Consider the following 17,563-nt stretch of genomic DNA (forward strand, 5'->3'; position numbering starts at 1 on the left):
ATTGAAAAATTATTTTCTTTTGTGCACTACTGATTGCTTGTTTTTGCAGATATGATGTTCCATCGTTATCTGGTTTTACGAGTAATTTGGGCTCATATGCTCTCTATTTCTGTGACATACTTAATTACTCTTTGCCTTTTTCCTGGACTGGAGTCAGAAATCCGAAACTGCACAATGGGAGAGTGGCTTCCCATCCTCATCATGGCTATATTTAATTTGTCAGACTTTGTCGGCAAGGTGAGTTTTAGTATTTTCAGTGTTTTTACCATTATACCTGTAAGTTATTAAAGGGAATCTGTTTTTATGAACCTCCCTCACCCGCCACCCCGAAAAACTACTTATGTGCATATAGCTCTATCAAAGACGTGTCCAGCAATACCTTTACATGACCAGTCTGTTCCTCTGTTATTGAGAAGTCAGCATTTGAATTGATATGCAAATGAGGCTGAAGAGCTGTTTGTAGTTCTGAATCCTCTGTCACTCCAGCTCTATTCACTGGCCAGCGCTGCCGCCTCCTGCTGGAGTCACAGAGGCTTCCTATCTATAAAAGCTATTCAGTCTCATTTGCCCATAAATTCAAACAGATTTCTTAGTAACGGAGGAACAGACTGGTCATGTAAAGGTATTGCTGGACTTCTCTTTGAAAGAGCTACTTGTGAATATAAATATATTTTTGGGGGAGGGTGAAATCTTGACAGATTCCCTTTAAAAGGGTTCTGCAAGAATTTAATAAAATGGCCCCAACACATACTTCAAATTGCAGCCCATCACAGTCATGTGTGAGTATGGGTTGCAGTCTGGAAAACCACAGCTCCTGAGATCGGCGTACCAACTGTCAGTAGACCAGTATCGTAAACACACATACTTCCATAAGCCAATAATTATGTGACAGGAGATTAAATAAATGTTCTCCTAGACTGACTGAGCACAAAGGATATTTCTCCAGCCTCATTCCTCTCCACGCTGAGGAGAAGATTCATGTATTCTGTCAAACACTTCTCCTCAGCTCACAGATGGTATGTGTGTTTACGATTCTGGTCTCCTGCAAAGTGGACTTACACTCAGGCATGAGATATGAGTTCAGTTTGTGTTTAGGTCGTGTGACAAATTTGTTAGAGCATTATAACTTCATTTAGAAATTGAAGCCACAAAGCAGATGGCAATGCAGCCTAAATCTATAGATCATGTCTACTGAGCGCAAGCAAGGAATCAGTGGTATTGCTCATTGCACCAAAGTTTATTTATTTGAAAATGATAGCAAGCAAATTAAAGGTAAGGAAACACAGGTAAGGAGCTTGTTAAAGTGGATCAATCATCAGGTTAAAAGCGGCTAGTTTTTGATCTTCTTTATTCCTGCTGCTACATTGAGTATTCCATTTTTGTTTATTTATTTTTTAAGGGAACCTGTGAGTCCATTCATGCTGCTCAAACCAGCATAAATCAGAGCCTGGCTGCACGATTGTATCCAGGTATGTTTGTTTCTGAAACGCTCCAGAATTTCAGAGAAAATATAGTTTGAAGAGCCAGCGAGAGACTATAGGCTGAAACAAAACAAGTCTGGCTCTTTCCCCCACTGCTCCAGGTGATTGACAGGTTTCTTCAATGTGTGAACTTAGCGAGAGACCTGCAAATCACCTGGAGCAGCACTGGTAAAATCCGGACTAATCTCATCTCTGCCTATAGTCGGCATTTCAAACAATATTTTCTCTCCAGTCATGCTGCCATACTTATTTATTTGATAACACTGTCGATTTTGCAAGTTTTCCCACCTACAAAGAATGTAGAGGTTTGTCATTTTTATTGTAAGTACACTTCAACTGTGAGAGACAGAATCTTGAAAAAAAATCCAGAAAATCACATTGTGTGATTTTTACATAATTAATTTGCATGAAATAAGTATTTGATACAATAGAAAAACAGAATTTAATATTTGATTTGATTTTTGCCCACTCCTCCATACAGATTTTCTCCAGATCTTTCAGGTTTCAGAGCTGTCGCATTGAGTTTAAACTCCCTCCAAAGATTTTCTATTGGGTTAAGGTCTGGAAATTGGCTAGGCCACTCCAGGACCTTGAAATGCTTCTTACGGAGCTACTCCTTAGTTGCCCTGGCTGCGTGTTTCGGGTCATTGTCATGCTGGAAGACACAGCCACGACCCATCTTCAATGATCTTACTGAGTGAAGCAGGTTGTTGGCCAAAATCTTGCCCCCATCCATCCTTCCTTCAATACGGAGCAGTCGTTCTGTCCCCTTTGCAGAAAAGCACCCCCAAAGTATGATGTTTCCCCACCATGCTTCACAGTTGGGACGATGTTCTTGGGGTTGTTCTCATCTTTCTTCTTCCTCCAAACATGGCGAGTGGAGTTGATACCAAAAAGTTCTATTTTGGTCTCATCTGACTACATTATCTTCTCCCAAGCCTCCTCTGGATCATCCAGATGTCACTGGCAAACTTCAAATGGGCCTGGACATGTGCTGGCGTGAGAAGGGGGACCTTGCGTAATCAAATACTTATTTCATGCAATAAAATGCAGTTTAATTATTTAAAAATCATACGATGTTATTTTATGTTTATTTTTAGATTCTGTGTACCTACAATTAAAAAGTATACCTACAATAAAAATTACAGACCTCTCCATTCTTTGTAGGTGGGAAAACGTGCAAAATAGGCAGTGTATCAAATACCATATTTTTTAGACCATAAGACGCACTTTTTTTCCTGGAAATTTGGGAGGAAAATAGGGGGGTGCATCTTATGGTCCGAACGTACCGGGGAGTTGCGATGGTGGTGGAGTGGGATCATAGGAAGCAGGGCCCTCCATTCCCTCCCTCAGAAACCCGGCGGCAGCAGCAGAAGAGGTGAGATGCCGGGGGACCAGTGTCTGGCTGTAGGCGGTGAAGCAGAGTGGCGTGCCCTGCTTTTCCGGGGGCCGTGGCCATCTTCCTGCAGCCGTGCTCTACAGGAAAATGGCCGCACGAGCCAGTACACGTGCAGACTGGGAGCTCGGCAGCCATTTCCCTGACGCCCACGGCTTCAGGAAAATGGCCGCGGCCACCGGAAAATCAGTGCATGCCGCTCTGCCTCACCGCCGACAGCCAGACACCGGCCCCGCCACCGGGTTCCTGAGGGAGGGAATGGAGGGCCCTGCTTCCTATGATCCTGCTCCACCACCACCGCAACTCCCCGCTGCTAGAGCACCCTGGGTCCGTAGCATTCATCCACTTCCGCCGGCTTCGTGAGGGACCCTGCCTCCTGTGACCCCCGCTCCACCACCCCCCAGATAAGATACATATTCAGGCTATACGATGGACCCCCATCTTATAAAAAATATTTATTTTCCTATTTTCCACCCCAAAATTTGGGGTGTGTGTCTTATGGTCCGATGAGTCTTATAGTCTGAAAAATACAGTACTTACTTTCCCCACTGTACTTAGTGCAAATTTTTATGATCTATACCAAGGGGCCATTGTTCACAGAATTTTCTGTGAGCGTGTCTTTAGTCTCCTATGCCTGATTACCCAGACAGCAATTCCCCCTTGGTAAAGTTTGTATGTTCTCCCCGTGTTTGTGTGGGTTTCCTCTGGGTTTTCTCCCACACTCCAAAGACATACGGATAGGAAATTTAGATTATGAGCTCCAACTGGGACAGCGATGACAATATCTGTAAAGTGCTGTGGAATGTGATGACATTATATAAGTAAGCATAATAAATAAATAAAATAAAAATTACAACTAAATAAAAAGGCCCATATATCTAAAACTGTATGGTGGAGCAAAACAAAAAAAAAATAACCCTGAATACTCTGGATAGGAATGGGAATAAAATAGGAGCAAAAACTGGCCATTTTTTACATTCAATTTTATACTTCCCACACGAGTTTGTAGTATGAAACATATATCTTCGATGAATAAAGTCTTTGAGAAAAACTCAAAATTGCATAGAGGGAGTTGGTCATTTCAAATAAAATAACCGTTATGCATAATATATGATGGAACAGAAGAATCTGTCATAGTAAATCTGTTCTGGAAAATGGCCTTCTCCATGAAAAAGGAATTTGAATGGTTTCACTGTATAAGTGATTTTATATATAATCTGTTTTATTAAAATTTTTGGTGTTTAACTAAATGTTATAAAATTCAACTAAGGTCTCATTCAAACGTCCATGTTGCGCATGCGTTGTATCCATTTGTTTCACGGATATGCACGTACTCATTCTAGTCTATGGTGCTATTCACGTGCTCGTTTTTTCCAGTATCACAGATGAAAAGGGCCAATAAAAGTCTACAATCAGAGGAAAAGTATAATAGAAACACGTCACCACTTCTGTATTTATCATCCACTCCTGGTTTTGGCTTACAAATACTGATGTAAAATACTGAATAAAAATAACAAAACTATAAAACATAAAAAAATATAATGTGGTTGCATAAGTGTGAACACTCTTTTAAGAGAGGTTATGGTTGGGTTCACAATTAGTTAATCACATTTAAAGTTATGTAAAGTGTCAGTACGCAACGGTCATCACTTACAGTGATTCTAATTAACCCCATATAATGTTTAGCTGTTATAGTAGGATTTTCCTGACATTTTCTTAGTTGGATTTTACAGCAAAAGTCATGGTCCATAAACAAGTCACAACACAGAAAATGGATATCATTGATGAAAGCTATCACTGAGGAGAAGGGTACAAAAAGAATGAATCAAGAAATTTGACACTACAGTGACATTACCTAGAACTGGATGTCCCTCAAAAATTGATGAAAAGACATGATGAAAATTGGTCTGGGGGCTGCCCAGAGGCTTACAGCAATATTAAACAAGCTGCAGGAATTTCTGGCCAGTACTGGTTGTCTACTGCATGTGAAATCACTATCTCGTGATCTTCATATACAGTATGTGATAGGGTGGCAAAATAGAAGCCTTTTCTTACAAAGAAAAACATCCTAGCCTGACTATGCTTTGCCAAAACTTACAGCAAATCTGCCAAAAGCAAGTGGGAAAACATGTTATGGTCTTATAAGACCAAAGTTGGACTGTTTTGCCATAATTTCAAAAGGTATATTTGGCGCAAAGCCAACACTTCGCATCACCAAATAAACGCCATATCCACGCTGAAGCATGGTGGATGCAGCATTATGCTTTGGGCCTTTTTTTTTCAGCAACTGGAATTGGGGCTTTTGTCAAGGTGAAGGGAATTATGAACAGTTCCAAATATCGGTCAATTTCATCTTGATATGCCACACCTGTGAAGTGGATGGATTATCTCAGCAAAGGAGAAATGCTCACTAGTGTTAAGCGAACGTGCTCAGATAAGGTGTTATCTAAGCACACTCGGGTGCTAACAGAGTATCTTCGGCTCGAAAAATATGTTCGCAACGCCGCGTCTGCATGTCTCACGGCTGTTAGAGGGCCGCAACACATGCAGGGATTGCCTAACAAACAGGCAATTCCTGCATGAATTGTGGGGAAAACTCACTGAACTTCGCTCAAAACATGTCATCTTCTGAAGCCCCAGCCATAGCTACAGTGCCAGCATAATCAACTACTCAGCAGGTCCAACGAAGATGGCCTTCTCGACTTGCCTGATCAAATGAAGCAAACAATTAAGTCTCAGAGATGCCAATCTTTTGAAGAAATTGAAGTTACTCCTACAACAAGAACTATCAGCGATAGCTGAAGCAGTATCAAATTATCTGAAAAGGAAATAGTTGAGTTTGGTATCAGCGATATATAGATGATGTTGTAGAGGTACTATTCTCACAAAATACTGAAATCAACAAGATTTGTGTAAATTTAGATGCTGTTTTCCTTCAATTAGAAGATGCCGAAAATAGAGCCCCCAGAAGAAACCTACACATATGCGTCCTACCCGAGTCCATTAAGAATCTCCAAGTCACAACTATGGCCTCTTCCAAAAATTGGTCCTTAACATTCATATAGATTTACTCGAAATGGAGCACGCTCATTGCTCTCCCTGTGGACAAGATGGCAAACCAAGGAAGCCATTATGAAGGCAACGCTTGAAAAGGCAATCTGATCATCACTACCAAATCTTTGCTGACCTTCAAAGTCTTCAAACTCTATTTAGACATTCTCTGTAAAAATAATATGTGACATGTCTGGTGTGCCCCTGCAAATTGAACTTCACACACATCTGAAAGCTTAAATTATTCTGCACTGCAGCAGACCTAAGATCCTACTTACTGGACAACTCCCTTCTAGTCACAGATTCACCGCTTGAAACTTCTCTACCTCTTTCTCCCTTGGTTTTCAGCATGAGAGTGCATGTCTGAAACCAGAGTAATCTAAAGGCCTGCTGGAAGAAGATGATGCCTCTCCGACCTTCTGGTAGACCTTCCACTCCATCATAACCAGGCTGAAGTGTAGGTCTCCACCACTAGCTTACATACGTCATTTGCCACATTGCACAATGCTAAGCTATACTCTGTTGTGCCTGATTTGTGTTTTTACACTCTATGTCCAACTTCAGGACATTTTTTGCTTAAAGCAGACCTTTTCATTACCTTCTAATAATTTCACCTTGTTTATTCATTATTACTTATTGTTGCTCATCATTTGATATTTGTATTACTAAAAGGGATTGTCCAGTCTAAAGCTACAAATCTGTAGTTACATAGACTAATCCTCACATCGCATGGTCATGATCTTGTGACCCCAAGTATGCTATATGCATACTGCTGGCCATATTCCGACTAGACTGTTTCCGGACTCGCTCAATACACTTGCATTGAGCTAGGCTATGTCCATCTAGTCAGATTGTGGCCAGAAATTAGCATATTTTAACATACTTGTGATCACATTATTACCACCACTCCTAACGCCGGTGAATTTTCAGAGCTCGCAGTGCAGTGTGCGCAATGTGAGAATTCACAAGTTTGCAGTCATATAGAGTGACTGCAAGACTCATAGCTTTAGACCGGACAACTCCTTTAAAGGTACTCAGGTTTATCCTCTATGTGTATTCCTGAACTACAATACTGACAAAGGGGGGCTTGAAAGCGAGAAAAGATGATCTACAGGTCACTTATAATGTAAAAATACAAATCTTTATTGAACAAAGTTATTGAAAAAGAGGTGGACATAGAACAGACATGTATATATAAAAACAACAACGAGTCACGTACAACACATACAAAGACCACATACTTCTATATCATAATTAATTAAAATTTTAGCTGTTTTGCACCTTGTTTCCCGTATATGTGGACCCTTTTCACACTGTGGAGCAAAGAAGCCTTCTTCATAGACTGGGACTTAACAGAGCGTTCTATGTGCAAACATAGGCCACCACGATATGGGCTATAATATTATTACTATGGACATTTTATCTTAATGTGGTTGGCCTTCTACATTTTGAATGTCTCTTTTTATACTATACCTTATTTCGTGCCCGGTCCATTATAGATATCTGTTTGTGCTTTCCTTGCCTTTAAACCTTCCACTGTTAGAATTTTTTGACTAATTATGTGCTGTGTAACTCTTTCAAATGAACAGAAGGTGTTAACTTATTGTTCCCTCCTATATTATTGGCGATTCCGAGTTGTTCTCGGTCCGCGCTCCATCCGAGAGTGACCAACACGCGTGCGCTGGATGCCGCGGTCATGTGACGATGACGCGGTCTCGAAGGGGTGGTGTCCCGGATCATGTGACGTCAATGGAGGAATTCCCTCTTCCGGGACGCCTCCTGAGACCGCGCCGTGGTTACCGCTGCCCAGCGGCATGCGGCATTATTGGTCAGTGCTCACATCTGGTCTCCATATAAGGGTCACCTTTTCCCACACACCTTACCACAGCCCCCTGAGGAAGTAAGGAAACACGTGTCGGGGCTCTTCCCTGACACTATTGGTGTTGCCACACAATCTACTGGGTATGATTGCAATACCTTAATATTGACTTTCTGTTCACAACGGTTATTTGGAATACCTTGCAAATTGTCTCCTTTGGTTTACTGGTACAGCCCATTTTGACCAGAAGTGATGGCATGCTTGTGAGAGGACCTACCAGGTGGGTCAAAAGTTGTGGGTACTGGTCCCTGTACCCCAGGGCAAGCTTCAGGCCGCCTGGGAAGGCCCATACCTCGTGCACCAGCAGCTCAATGCTGTGAGTTACCTGATCACCCTGAACCATGCCCGGGGAAGGCGGAAGGGTCCTCCACGTGAACATGATGAAGGCACATCATGAGTGGGAGACCTGCGCCCTTCCTGTGTGCAACCTGCCAGAGGAGGGAGAGGCAGAGACCCTCCTAGACATGCTTGCCCAGGCTAGGGCGGGTGGAACCATCGATGACGTGGAGGTTTGCCACCAGCTGTTGTCGGAACAACTGTCCCAGCTGTGGGCAACCCTACACCCCTTCCGGGATTTGTTCAGCAACAAGCCCGGAAGGACAGAGTCGGCCGTCCATCACGCAGACACCGGGGATCACCCCCCAATCCGGCGTACAGCATATCGGGTCTCCCTGGAAGTGCAGCAGCACATGCTCAGGAGATTTACGAGATGCTGAAGCTGGGGGTCATCCAACCCTCCAGCAGTGCTTGGGCCTCGCCTGTGGTCCTCGTTCCAAAAAAAGGACCTGACAATCCGGTTCCGTGTGGACTACCCGGGGCTCAACGCTGTCACGGTCACCGATGCATACCCAATGCCGCGCATCGATGACCTGCTCGATCAGTTGGCTGGGTCCAAGTACCCGACCATCATGGATCTGAGCAGGGATATTGGCAGATTCCCCTGACCTCTGAGGCACGGGAACGCACTGCCTTTATCACCCCGCTCGGACTATACGAGTCCACGGTGATGCCATTCAGCATGAAGAATGCCCCTGCCACTTTTCAGTGGATGGTCAACACGCTGCTTGAGGGACTCGAAGGGTACGCGGCCGCGTACCTGGATGACATTGCCATCTTCAGTTCCACCCCAGAACCAAGAAACAGATGATGTCCTTTCTGGGCACCGCCGGGCACTATAGGAAGTTCTTCCCTCACTATAGTAGCCTGGCGAAGCCCCTGACGGACCTCACCAAGAAGAAGCTGCCCCCGCAGTCGATTGGACAAACGACTGTAAGATGGCCTTCCGGGCACTGAAGACTGCCCTTTCTTGCTCCCCGGTACTACAGGCAGCTGACTTCACGCGGCCGTTTGTAGTGCAGACTGACGCCAGTGACTTTGGCCTTGGTGCTGTGCTCAGCCAGGTCGACACTACGGGCCAGGGACACCCTGTTTTGTACTCCTGCCGAGGGATGTGGCCTATTCCATGATGAAGAAGGAATGTATGGCAATTGTGTGAGCACTGCAGCCATACTATGCTGGAGCCTTGCTCTCCAGCAGTACTACTTCACGATTCGCCACAAAAAGGGCCGCGAGCATGGCAATGCCAACGGCTTATCCCGACAAGGGGAAGTTGCAAATGGGTGTGCGGGGGAACACCGAGTGGTGCTGCCCCCTATCGCCCTCTAAAGGGGGGGGAAGTTTGAAGATATTCAAGGTAATCCCATGTCAGTCAGTGTGCACTGTTGGCAGGTTTACAGAGATGTCCATGGACAGTGTAATTTGACACTGCAGCTTGCAAAGGAGGTGGCCGACAAGCATGAGTGACAAAATCCTCCACCAGCAGCTGTGCAGCTGCTACAGACCCAGCCATGCAGCTCCCTTTGTTTAAGAAACATAATTCAGCAGCGAGTTATGGGAAGACGATATGTCCGAGTGATACACAAAATAGATTTTTGTAAACCTAAAAGAATGGAGAATCTCACAATTCCTTTCTTCACCGCCCAGCAAGGAAGGATAGGGAGATATGCGGCACAACCTTTCTGAAGCCCCTAGGGCCACTGTGTTTGGTCTCCATGCGTAGCAGGGGCCCGGCTGGATCCGATGACACCAGAACCGGCTCCCTAGGATTGTCCAGTAAGGAGATATAGCCCATCTTACTTTGGGAATCTGTAGCTGTGAGAGAACCGGGGTGGAGACTTGGGCTTTGGCAGGGTGCAGTAGTGGGAGTGACCGAGAGAGTTTAAAGGTCTCTGTAGCTACAGCCTATCTTTTTTTCCTGAGGAGGTCGTGACATCAAGATGTGTGGGGAAAGTCCATCAACCAAGTGAGGGCCCACAGCCTCTCATTTGGCAGCCCTCCCCCACAAGCCAGACCTTTCCATCTACACTGGTAATTGACTCTAAGTTCTGCTTATACTTGTTGTACCATACTTTTGTATTTGTAACTCTGACCACTGTGTATGTATAACTCTTATGTATATAGTATATTATTTAGTGTGCCCTCATGGCGATTAAATATATAATTTAACCTTGAGCTGTTCTTTTATCTCAATCCACGAACCTTATGTCTGTTGTTCCGTCCAACAAACATGCTACCGGGCTGGTTTCTAGCCCAATATAAGTCCGTTATATCAAATAGAAACTGGCGGCAGCTCTACCAGGCCGACAAGGCTCTGCTTTACTGGAGCCAGTGAAAGAGCCTCTCAGCCTGTCAGGGGGTGTGAACGAGTGTGGTGCCACATCAGTGACTGAGTGGGTCACCTTTGCTCACTCCCTGGTGCCTCTCTGTACCTGGGGGACAGGGTGTGACTGTGTAGAACTGTACCAATCTGACCTTATGTGTCCTTGAGGGGGGTGCGGAGCGTCACGTTGGTGCTAAGGGTAGATCCATATCACATGCTCCGTCTGGCGTGGTGTGATGTCAGGCGGGTGGCGGGGTGTGGATCCATCACAAGAGGTGGCAACAGTGAGATTCTGCGGGGTCTACCTGCTGCCGTTTTGTCACAAACATGATGGGTTGTTTTTGAAAAATGTCAATGGTGCTTATGTTTTCTCACAATATTATCAATAGTTCTACTGTGTATACCATATGTAGTTACAAATGGGATTGGATGATGTCATTTAGTGTGCGTCCTCCCCTGCCTCTCCTATCCGTCTGTGTTAGAACCCTCCTGTTTGTTTTTTCCATCTTGTGTTTTGTGGTCACGTGACCATCTGCCTTTATATTCCAGCTCCGCCCTTTTGGCTGTGCTGGACTTCAGTGTTTGACTGTTTCTCTAGCCAGGTGCTTCTGTGCCTTTCTCTGTCAGTTCGCTTGGTCCTTCTGGGACCTCTAGTACCTTTTTGTCAGTTTGTCTTTTTGTGTTCTTCAACTACTTCTCTGTTTAGAAGGTGTCCCATTTTTTGTCACAGTCCTTAGTTCTTTTTGGGACCCCTCCCTTTATGCTATAGGTCTTCGTTCAGACTAGCCGAGGACTAAGGCGGGTCTGTTCGCTAGGAACAGGCAGCCCGCTACATCGTAGGGATTCAGCTTAGTCTTACTGTAGGGACAGCTTTCCCCTATCTTTCCTTAGTTCATGTTGCAGATCATAACAGTCTGGGCGATGACTGCAATAACCCCAATAGAAGTATTGTATAGCGTGGGGGTTTTGATATGTACTCCAGGAAGTCCTAATTAGCCAATACGATTCAACCTTCAATGGGGATACGATCAGACATTCTGTAATAGTGAGGTCCTCTATTATTTAAGTCCTTTTTGATAATGATTATACTTATAGGTGATTCTTTATCTCTTTGAATCTTTGGCACTTTGGTATGAACATAACTCCATTTTCCCTTTAGTACAGCATATATTTGCATAGTTCTACTTGATTTTATTGTGTTTTAATGTTTTGTTTATCTGATGAATAGATGACTGTCATGACAACCGGGAGAGGCTCTGAGAAAGAGGAAGAGGTGGAGCCTATTTCCGCTGATGTATAAAAAGCCTCAATTGTGTCATCTGCACTTTATAGCTGAATTTTTATCATTGTATTTCTGATAAAGGCCTGTTATGGCAGAAACGTCGCCTCATTTACCTCATTTTTGTATTTCTGCTATGTTATTTTAATCCCTTCACGACCTATGACTTATAGCTACGTCATAGGTTGTGTCCCGGCATTTGATCAAATCAGCTGTCATGTGCTGGAAAAGATGCGGGCTCAGTGCCAAAACCCGCATCTTTTCCAGCACATGACAGCTGATTTGATCATTGTACTGAGACATCCGAAAAAATTTAGGAAGATTCTGAGTGGATGGATATTATTTCAAGATTCTCCAGATTTTCATAACTTGTTCTAATAGAACGAATTATACAGTAATGTTCAAAATAATAGCAGTCCAATATGACAGATTAATCACTGTTTTTGGTATAAATTATATTACCACATGTCAAACAATTTACCAGTTGGTGCAGTAGATTCTAAGAAAACCAACAGACTCCACATTCATGATCTGCATGTTTTTGAATCTGTGTATTTGAATAATTAATTGTAAGGAGGTGAGTTCAAAATAATAGCAGTGTGGAGTTTAATTAGTGAGGTCAATCACTCTGTGAAGAAACAGATGTGAATCAGGTGGCCCTTATTTAAGGGGGAAGCCAGCATATGTTGTACATTGATTTCTCCTTGAATGCCTGAGAAGTATGGGTCGTTCTCATTGTTCAGAAGTTGATTGGAGAGGGTAAAACTTATAAAGAAGTGCAGACAATGATAGGCTGTTCAGCTAAAATGATCAACAATGCTTTAAAATGGAAAGCAAAACCGGAGAGATGTGGAAGAAATAGGAAGACTACCATTCGAATGGATCGAAGAACAGCCAGAATGGCAAAGGCTCCGCCAATGACCAGCTCCAAGATGGTCAAAGACAGTCTCAAGTTACCTGTGAGTACTGTGACAGTTAGAAGACGCCTGTATGAAGCTAATCTCTTAGCAAGAAGTTTCTGCAAAGTCCCACTGTTAAAATAAAGACATGTACTGAACCGGATACAATTTGCAAAAGAACACATCAACTGGCCTAAAGATAAATGGAGAAACATTTTGTGCACTGATGAAAGTAAAATTGTTCTTTTTGGGTCCAAGGACCGCAGATAGTTCGTCAGACGACCCCCAAACTCTGCATTTAATCCGCAGTACACTCTGAAGAAAGTGAAGCATGGTGGTGGAAGCATCATGATATGGGCTTGTTTCTCTTACCATGGTGCTGGATCTATTTACCGCATGCCAGGGATCATGAACCACTTTGCATATATTAAAATACTTGAAGAGGTCATGTTGCCTTACGCTGAAGAGGATATGCCCTTGAAATGGGTGTTTCAACAAGACAACGACCTTAAACAAGCAGAATCTTGGTTCCAGTCCAACAAAATTGAGGTTATGGAGTGGCCAGCCCAATCCCCGGACCTTAAAGGGAATCTGTCACCCCCTGGGACTGGACTTATCTGACCTCTAATATGGGCATACCGGTGATATAAATGTAAATCTATACCTACCTGTATGCCTCATATTAAAGTTGCTGTGAAATTTCTTTTTATTCTTACAGGCTTCTGATGCTTGCGGACCCTGGGCCCACAAGAAATCCTCACCCCCTGTGTTAATTATAATGTTTCCCCCTCCCCTGCACATCACAGTGCCCTGTGCCGCGGGCAATTCCCTCGCCTGTGCACTGCTGCCTCCCTTCTATGCTCATTTTACAGGAGGGATCTTGTGCGCAGGCGCCGGCGAGTCACTGACTTCCGCTCCAGTGACCTCCGGTGTGCGCAACACTAAGGTGCTCTTCCCACTTCCTCCCTGCATAGTCATCGTTAGGAACCATATGCATCATCAATACCACCTACCATCTCACGCCTCACCAAGGAGAAACAGTTCAAGCTTATCAAATTAGGGGTGAGTTTATTAATTGTTTGAAAAAAAAAAAGCAGGATCATTTTTAAGTTGATAATTTTGTCCTTGGCAGAAAAAAGGTTGCACACCCCTAGTCTAAGACATGAACTTATTGACATGAACTTGGACTTTGTCCTTAAACATAAGAGTACATAAAGGAAATGGGACACTTTTATATGATTTCCAAATAGGTCCTGCTCACAATAGCATTGTTGATATTGCTACTTACAACTGGTTTTCCAGGTTGACTCATTCTGGAGCGCAGTCGACTCTCTGTGATGGAGAGTTTTGAAAAGAAATGTGACTGCTGTGTACATCTTGTAAGAGACTCTGTGAATGCTGTCTACATCACATACAGTGCTGGCCAAAAGTATTTGCACCCCTGCAATTCTGTCAGATAATACTCAGTTTCTTCCTGAAAATGATTGCAATCACAAATTCTTTGGTATTATTCTCTTCATTTAATTTGTCTTCAATGAAAAAAAACACAAAAAGAATTGTCCTAAAGCCAAATTGGATATAATTCCACACCAAACCTAAAAAAGGGGATGGACAAAAGTATTGGCACCCTTTGAAAAATCATGTGATACTTCTCTAATTCGTGTAATTAACAGCACCTGTAACTTACCTGTGGCACCTAACAGGTGTTGGCAATACCTAAATCACACTTGCAGCCAGTTAACATGGATTAAAGTTGACTCAACCTCTGTCCTGTGTCCTTGTGTGTACCACATTGAGCATGGAGAAAACAAAGAAGACCAAAGAACTGTCTGAGGACTTGAGAAACCAAATTGCGAGGAAGCATGAGCAATCTCAAGGCTACAAGTCCATCTCCAAAGACCTGAATGTTCCTGTGTCTTCCGTGCGCAGTGTCATCAAGAAGTTTAAAGCCCATGGCACTGTGGCTAACCTCCCTAGATGTGGACGGAAAAGAAAAATTGACGAGAGATTTCAACGCAAGATTGTGCGGATGGTGGATAAAGAACCTCGACTAACATCCAAACAAGTTCAAGCTGCCCTGCAGTCCGAGGGTACAACAGTGTCAACCCGTACTATCCGTCGGCGTCTGAATGAAAAGGGACTGTATGGTAGGATACCCAGGAAGACCCCACTTCTTACCCCGAGACATAAAAAAGCCAGGCTGGAGTTTGCCAAAACTTACCTGAGAAAGCCTAAAACGTTTTGGAAGAATGTTCTCTGGTCAGATGAGACAAAAGTAGAGCTTTTTGGGAAAAAGCATCAACATAGAGTGTGCAGGAAAAAAAATACAGGCATTCAAAGAAAAGAACACGGTCCCTACAGTCAAACATGGTGGAGGTTCCCTGACGTTTTGGGGTTGCTTTGCTGCCTCTGGCACTGGACTGCTTGACCGTGTGCATGGCATTATGAAGTCTGAAGACTACCAACAAATTTTGCAGCATAATGTAGGGCCCAGTGTGAGAAAGCTGGGTCTCCCTCAGAGGTCATGGGTCTTTCAGCAGGACAATGACCCAAAACACACTTCCAAAAGCACTATAAAATGGTTTGAGAGAAAGCACTGGAGACTTCCAAGGTGGCCAGCAATGAGTCCAGACCTGAATCCCATAGAACACCTGTGGAGAGATCTCAAAATGGCAGTTTGGAGAAAGCACCCTTCAAATATCAGGGACCTGGAGCAGTTTGCCAAAGAAAAATGGTCTACAATTCCAGCAGAGCATTGTAAGAAACTCATTGATGGTTACCGGAAGCGGTGGTTCGCAGTTATTTTGGCTAAAGGTTGTGCAACCAAGTATTAGGCTGAGGGTGCCAATACTTTTTTCCGGCCCTTTTTTGGAGTTTTGTGTGAAATGATCAAGGATTTGATTTTTGCTTCATTCTCTTTTGTGTTTTTTCCTTGCAAGCAAATTAAATGAAGAGAATAACACCAAAGAATTTGTGATTGCAATCATTTTCAGGAAGAAACTGAGTATTATCTGACAGAATTGCAGGGGTGCCAATACTTTTGGCCAGCACTGTAGCACATGAAGAGATCACAGTTAAATAGATGAAATATTGTTTTCAGTTTGAGTGTGACCTCAGGCTTCTCCTCTTATCCTGGATCACCCCTTTGATTTGAGATGGGGAATAGAGGAATTTCTGCAGGCAGCCCAGTAAAATATTACATTTAATTAACTGGGATCTGTTTATGTGGTTTATAAATATATGATGCAAGCATAATGCCAAAGTGGAGGGCACAGTGTTCAGCAGCATTTGCCCCATGTCATTCAATCACACTCCCATCCCCCATATTTTATCCATAACTATAATAGCCCATTGCCTTTAGATAAAGAGCACTGCTGCAAATTCTGCTTCTGTGTATTTATACCATTGTTACTATTTCACAGTCTGCAGTCACATAGTGAATGTAGGCTCATCTCAGGAACTCAAAAAAACCCTAAAAAGGGAACCTGTTGAGTAAAAAGAAACACTATTAACATGCAGATATGCAGTTAATAGCATTCTGAAGCCATATGACCAATGCACAGAGTCCCGCTGCCAGCAGTAATTATACTTTATTCCTCTCAGCTGCCTCAGGCTTTCAATCATAGATGTGCGTCTAGCATGGTTTTATGGCTGTAACCACACCCTAGCACTCAGCATTAGGCCGGTTTATTTCCGGTACCGAAGATATCTGTGTGTCCACGTGTGGCAACCGTGTGCCGCATCAGGATCACACGGACCGGCGCCTGGGAATCAGCGCTACAGTTAGCACTGTTCCCAAGCGCCGGGAGCTGAACACTACCCTCATCAAGGTTCCGTGCCGGCGCTGCAATGAGCACCAGCAGGAACAATGATTAGGGTACTAGTAGTCTGATCCCACAGTGTCCCTGTGTAAAAATAAGAATAAAATAATAAAATCCTTATACTCACCTGTCCGGAGATGTCCCCCATTTTAATCCTCTGACGTCGAGGAGCCGGGCAGAATGAGCCATTCCAGCGAGCGGCCCTGGAGCTGCGCTGCACTCAGGAGCGGTGTCCTGTCATTCAATGAGCCCAGCTCTGGAGATTCTCATTCTCCCCAGCGTCAGCGGTCAGAGGATTACATTGGGGAACATCTCCGGACAGGTGAGTATATGGATTTTATTATTTTATTATTTTTACACAGGGACACAGCAGGAGCAGACACTACTACCCTCATCATTGTCCCTGCTGATGCTGATCGCAGTGCCAGCAGGGAACCCACCCTCTGACTCCGGAGGGTGTGGACATGCCTGTCTGCCTCTCTGCTAGATTGTGGAGACAATACGGCGCCGGACTACTGGCAGCCCATTGCAGCAGCAGAAGCTTCTACTTTATTTCAGTTACAGTTTTGTTACAGTTATTTTATTTTATTATTTTATTACCTTCTTTGGATTGCAACGTTCCTGTATACTCGTCTATTGGGGATGGAAGATACAACACTTCCCACACTATCAACTGCTGCTGGGCACACAGCACGAGATCTGCACCTGGATCTTCTTCCACCACTTACAAGTCTCCTGCAGGTACAGACACTCTGGGGCACGCAATACGGACCATCTCAGCTAATGCTACTGAAGGATGCATGCTGCTACCCACAGCCTGTGACAGGGATACAGCCATATGTGAGCGGTGGAGGTCACTGCATACGATTTGCCATGGAGAGGACTGGTGTGACGGGTGGAAACAATGACGGGATGGTGGACCCTAGGTCTGTTGCTAAACGAGCAGTGTATTCTAGGGATCGTCTTCTGGAACTGCGCAGGATAAAGTCTTCTCCAGCAGTGGCAATACGGAATGTTCCACGGGAAATAAGGAGACCTTTCAGAGGCTGCAGAGCAGGCAAGAAGATCAAGTCCTGGAGGAGAAGGTTTAAACCAGTG

At 44.0% G+C, this 17,563-nt stretch overlaps 1 protein-coding gene across 3 annotated transcripts in view; it reads left to right on the forward strand.

Annotated features, from left to right (window-relative positions):
- Positions 1-17,563, forward strand: part of SLC29A4 (solute carrier family 29 member 4) — a 524,342-nt gene that overhangs the window by 465,291 nt on the left and 41,488 nt on the right. For all 3 annotated transcript variants that reach the window (XM_073647822.1, XM_073647824.1, XM_073647823.1), the window contains one exon: positions 50-237. In XM_073647822.1, the coding sequence (XP_073503923.1) occupies positions 50-237 (188 nt within the window). The remainder of the gene's footprint in view (positions 1-49; positions 238-17,563) is intronic.

Source organism: Phyllobates terribilis, unplaced genomic scaffold (genome assembly GCF_046119375.1).
Source record: "Phyllobates terribilis strain yellow unplaced genomic scaffold, ASM4611937v1 Scaffold_9__5_contigs__length_417890890, whole genome shotgun sequence".
In the NCBI taxonomy this organism is placed as follows: domain Eukaryota; kingdom Metazoa; phylum Chordata; class Amphibia; order Anura; family Dendrobatidae; genus Phyllobates; species Phyllobates terribilis.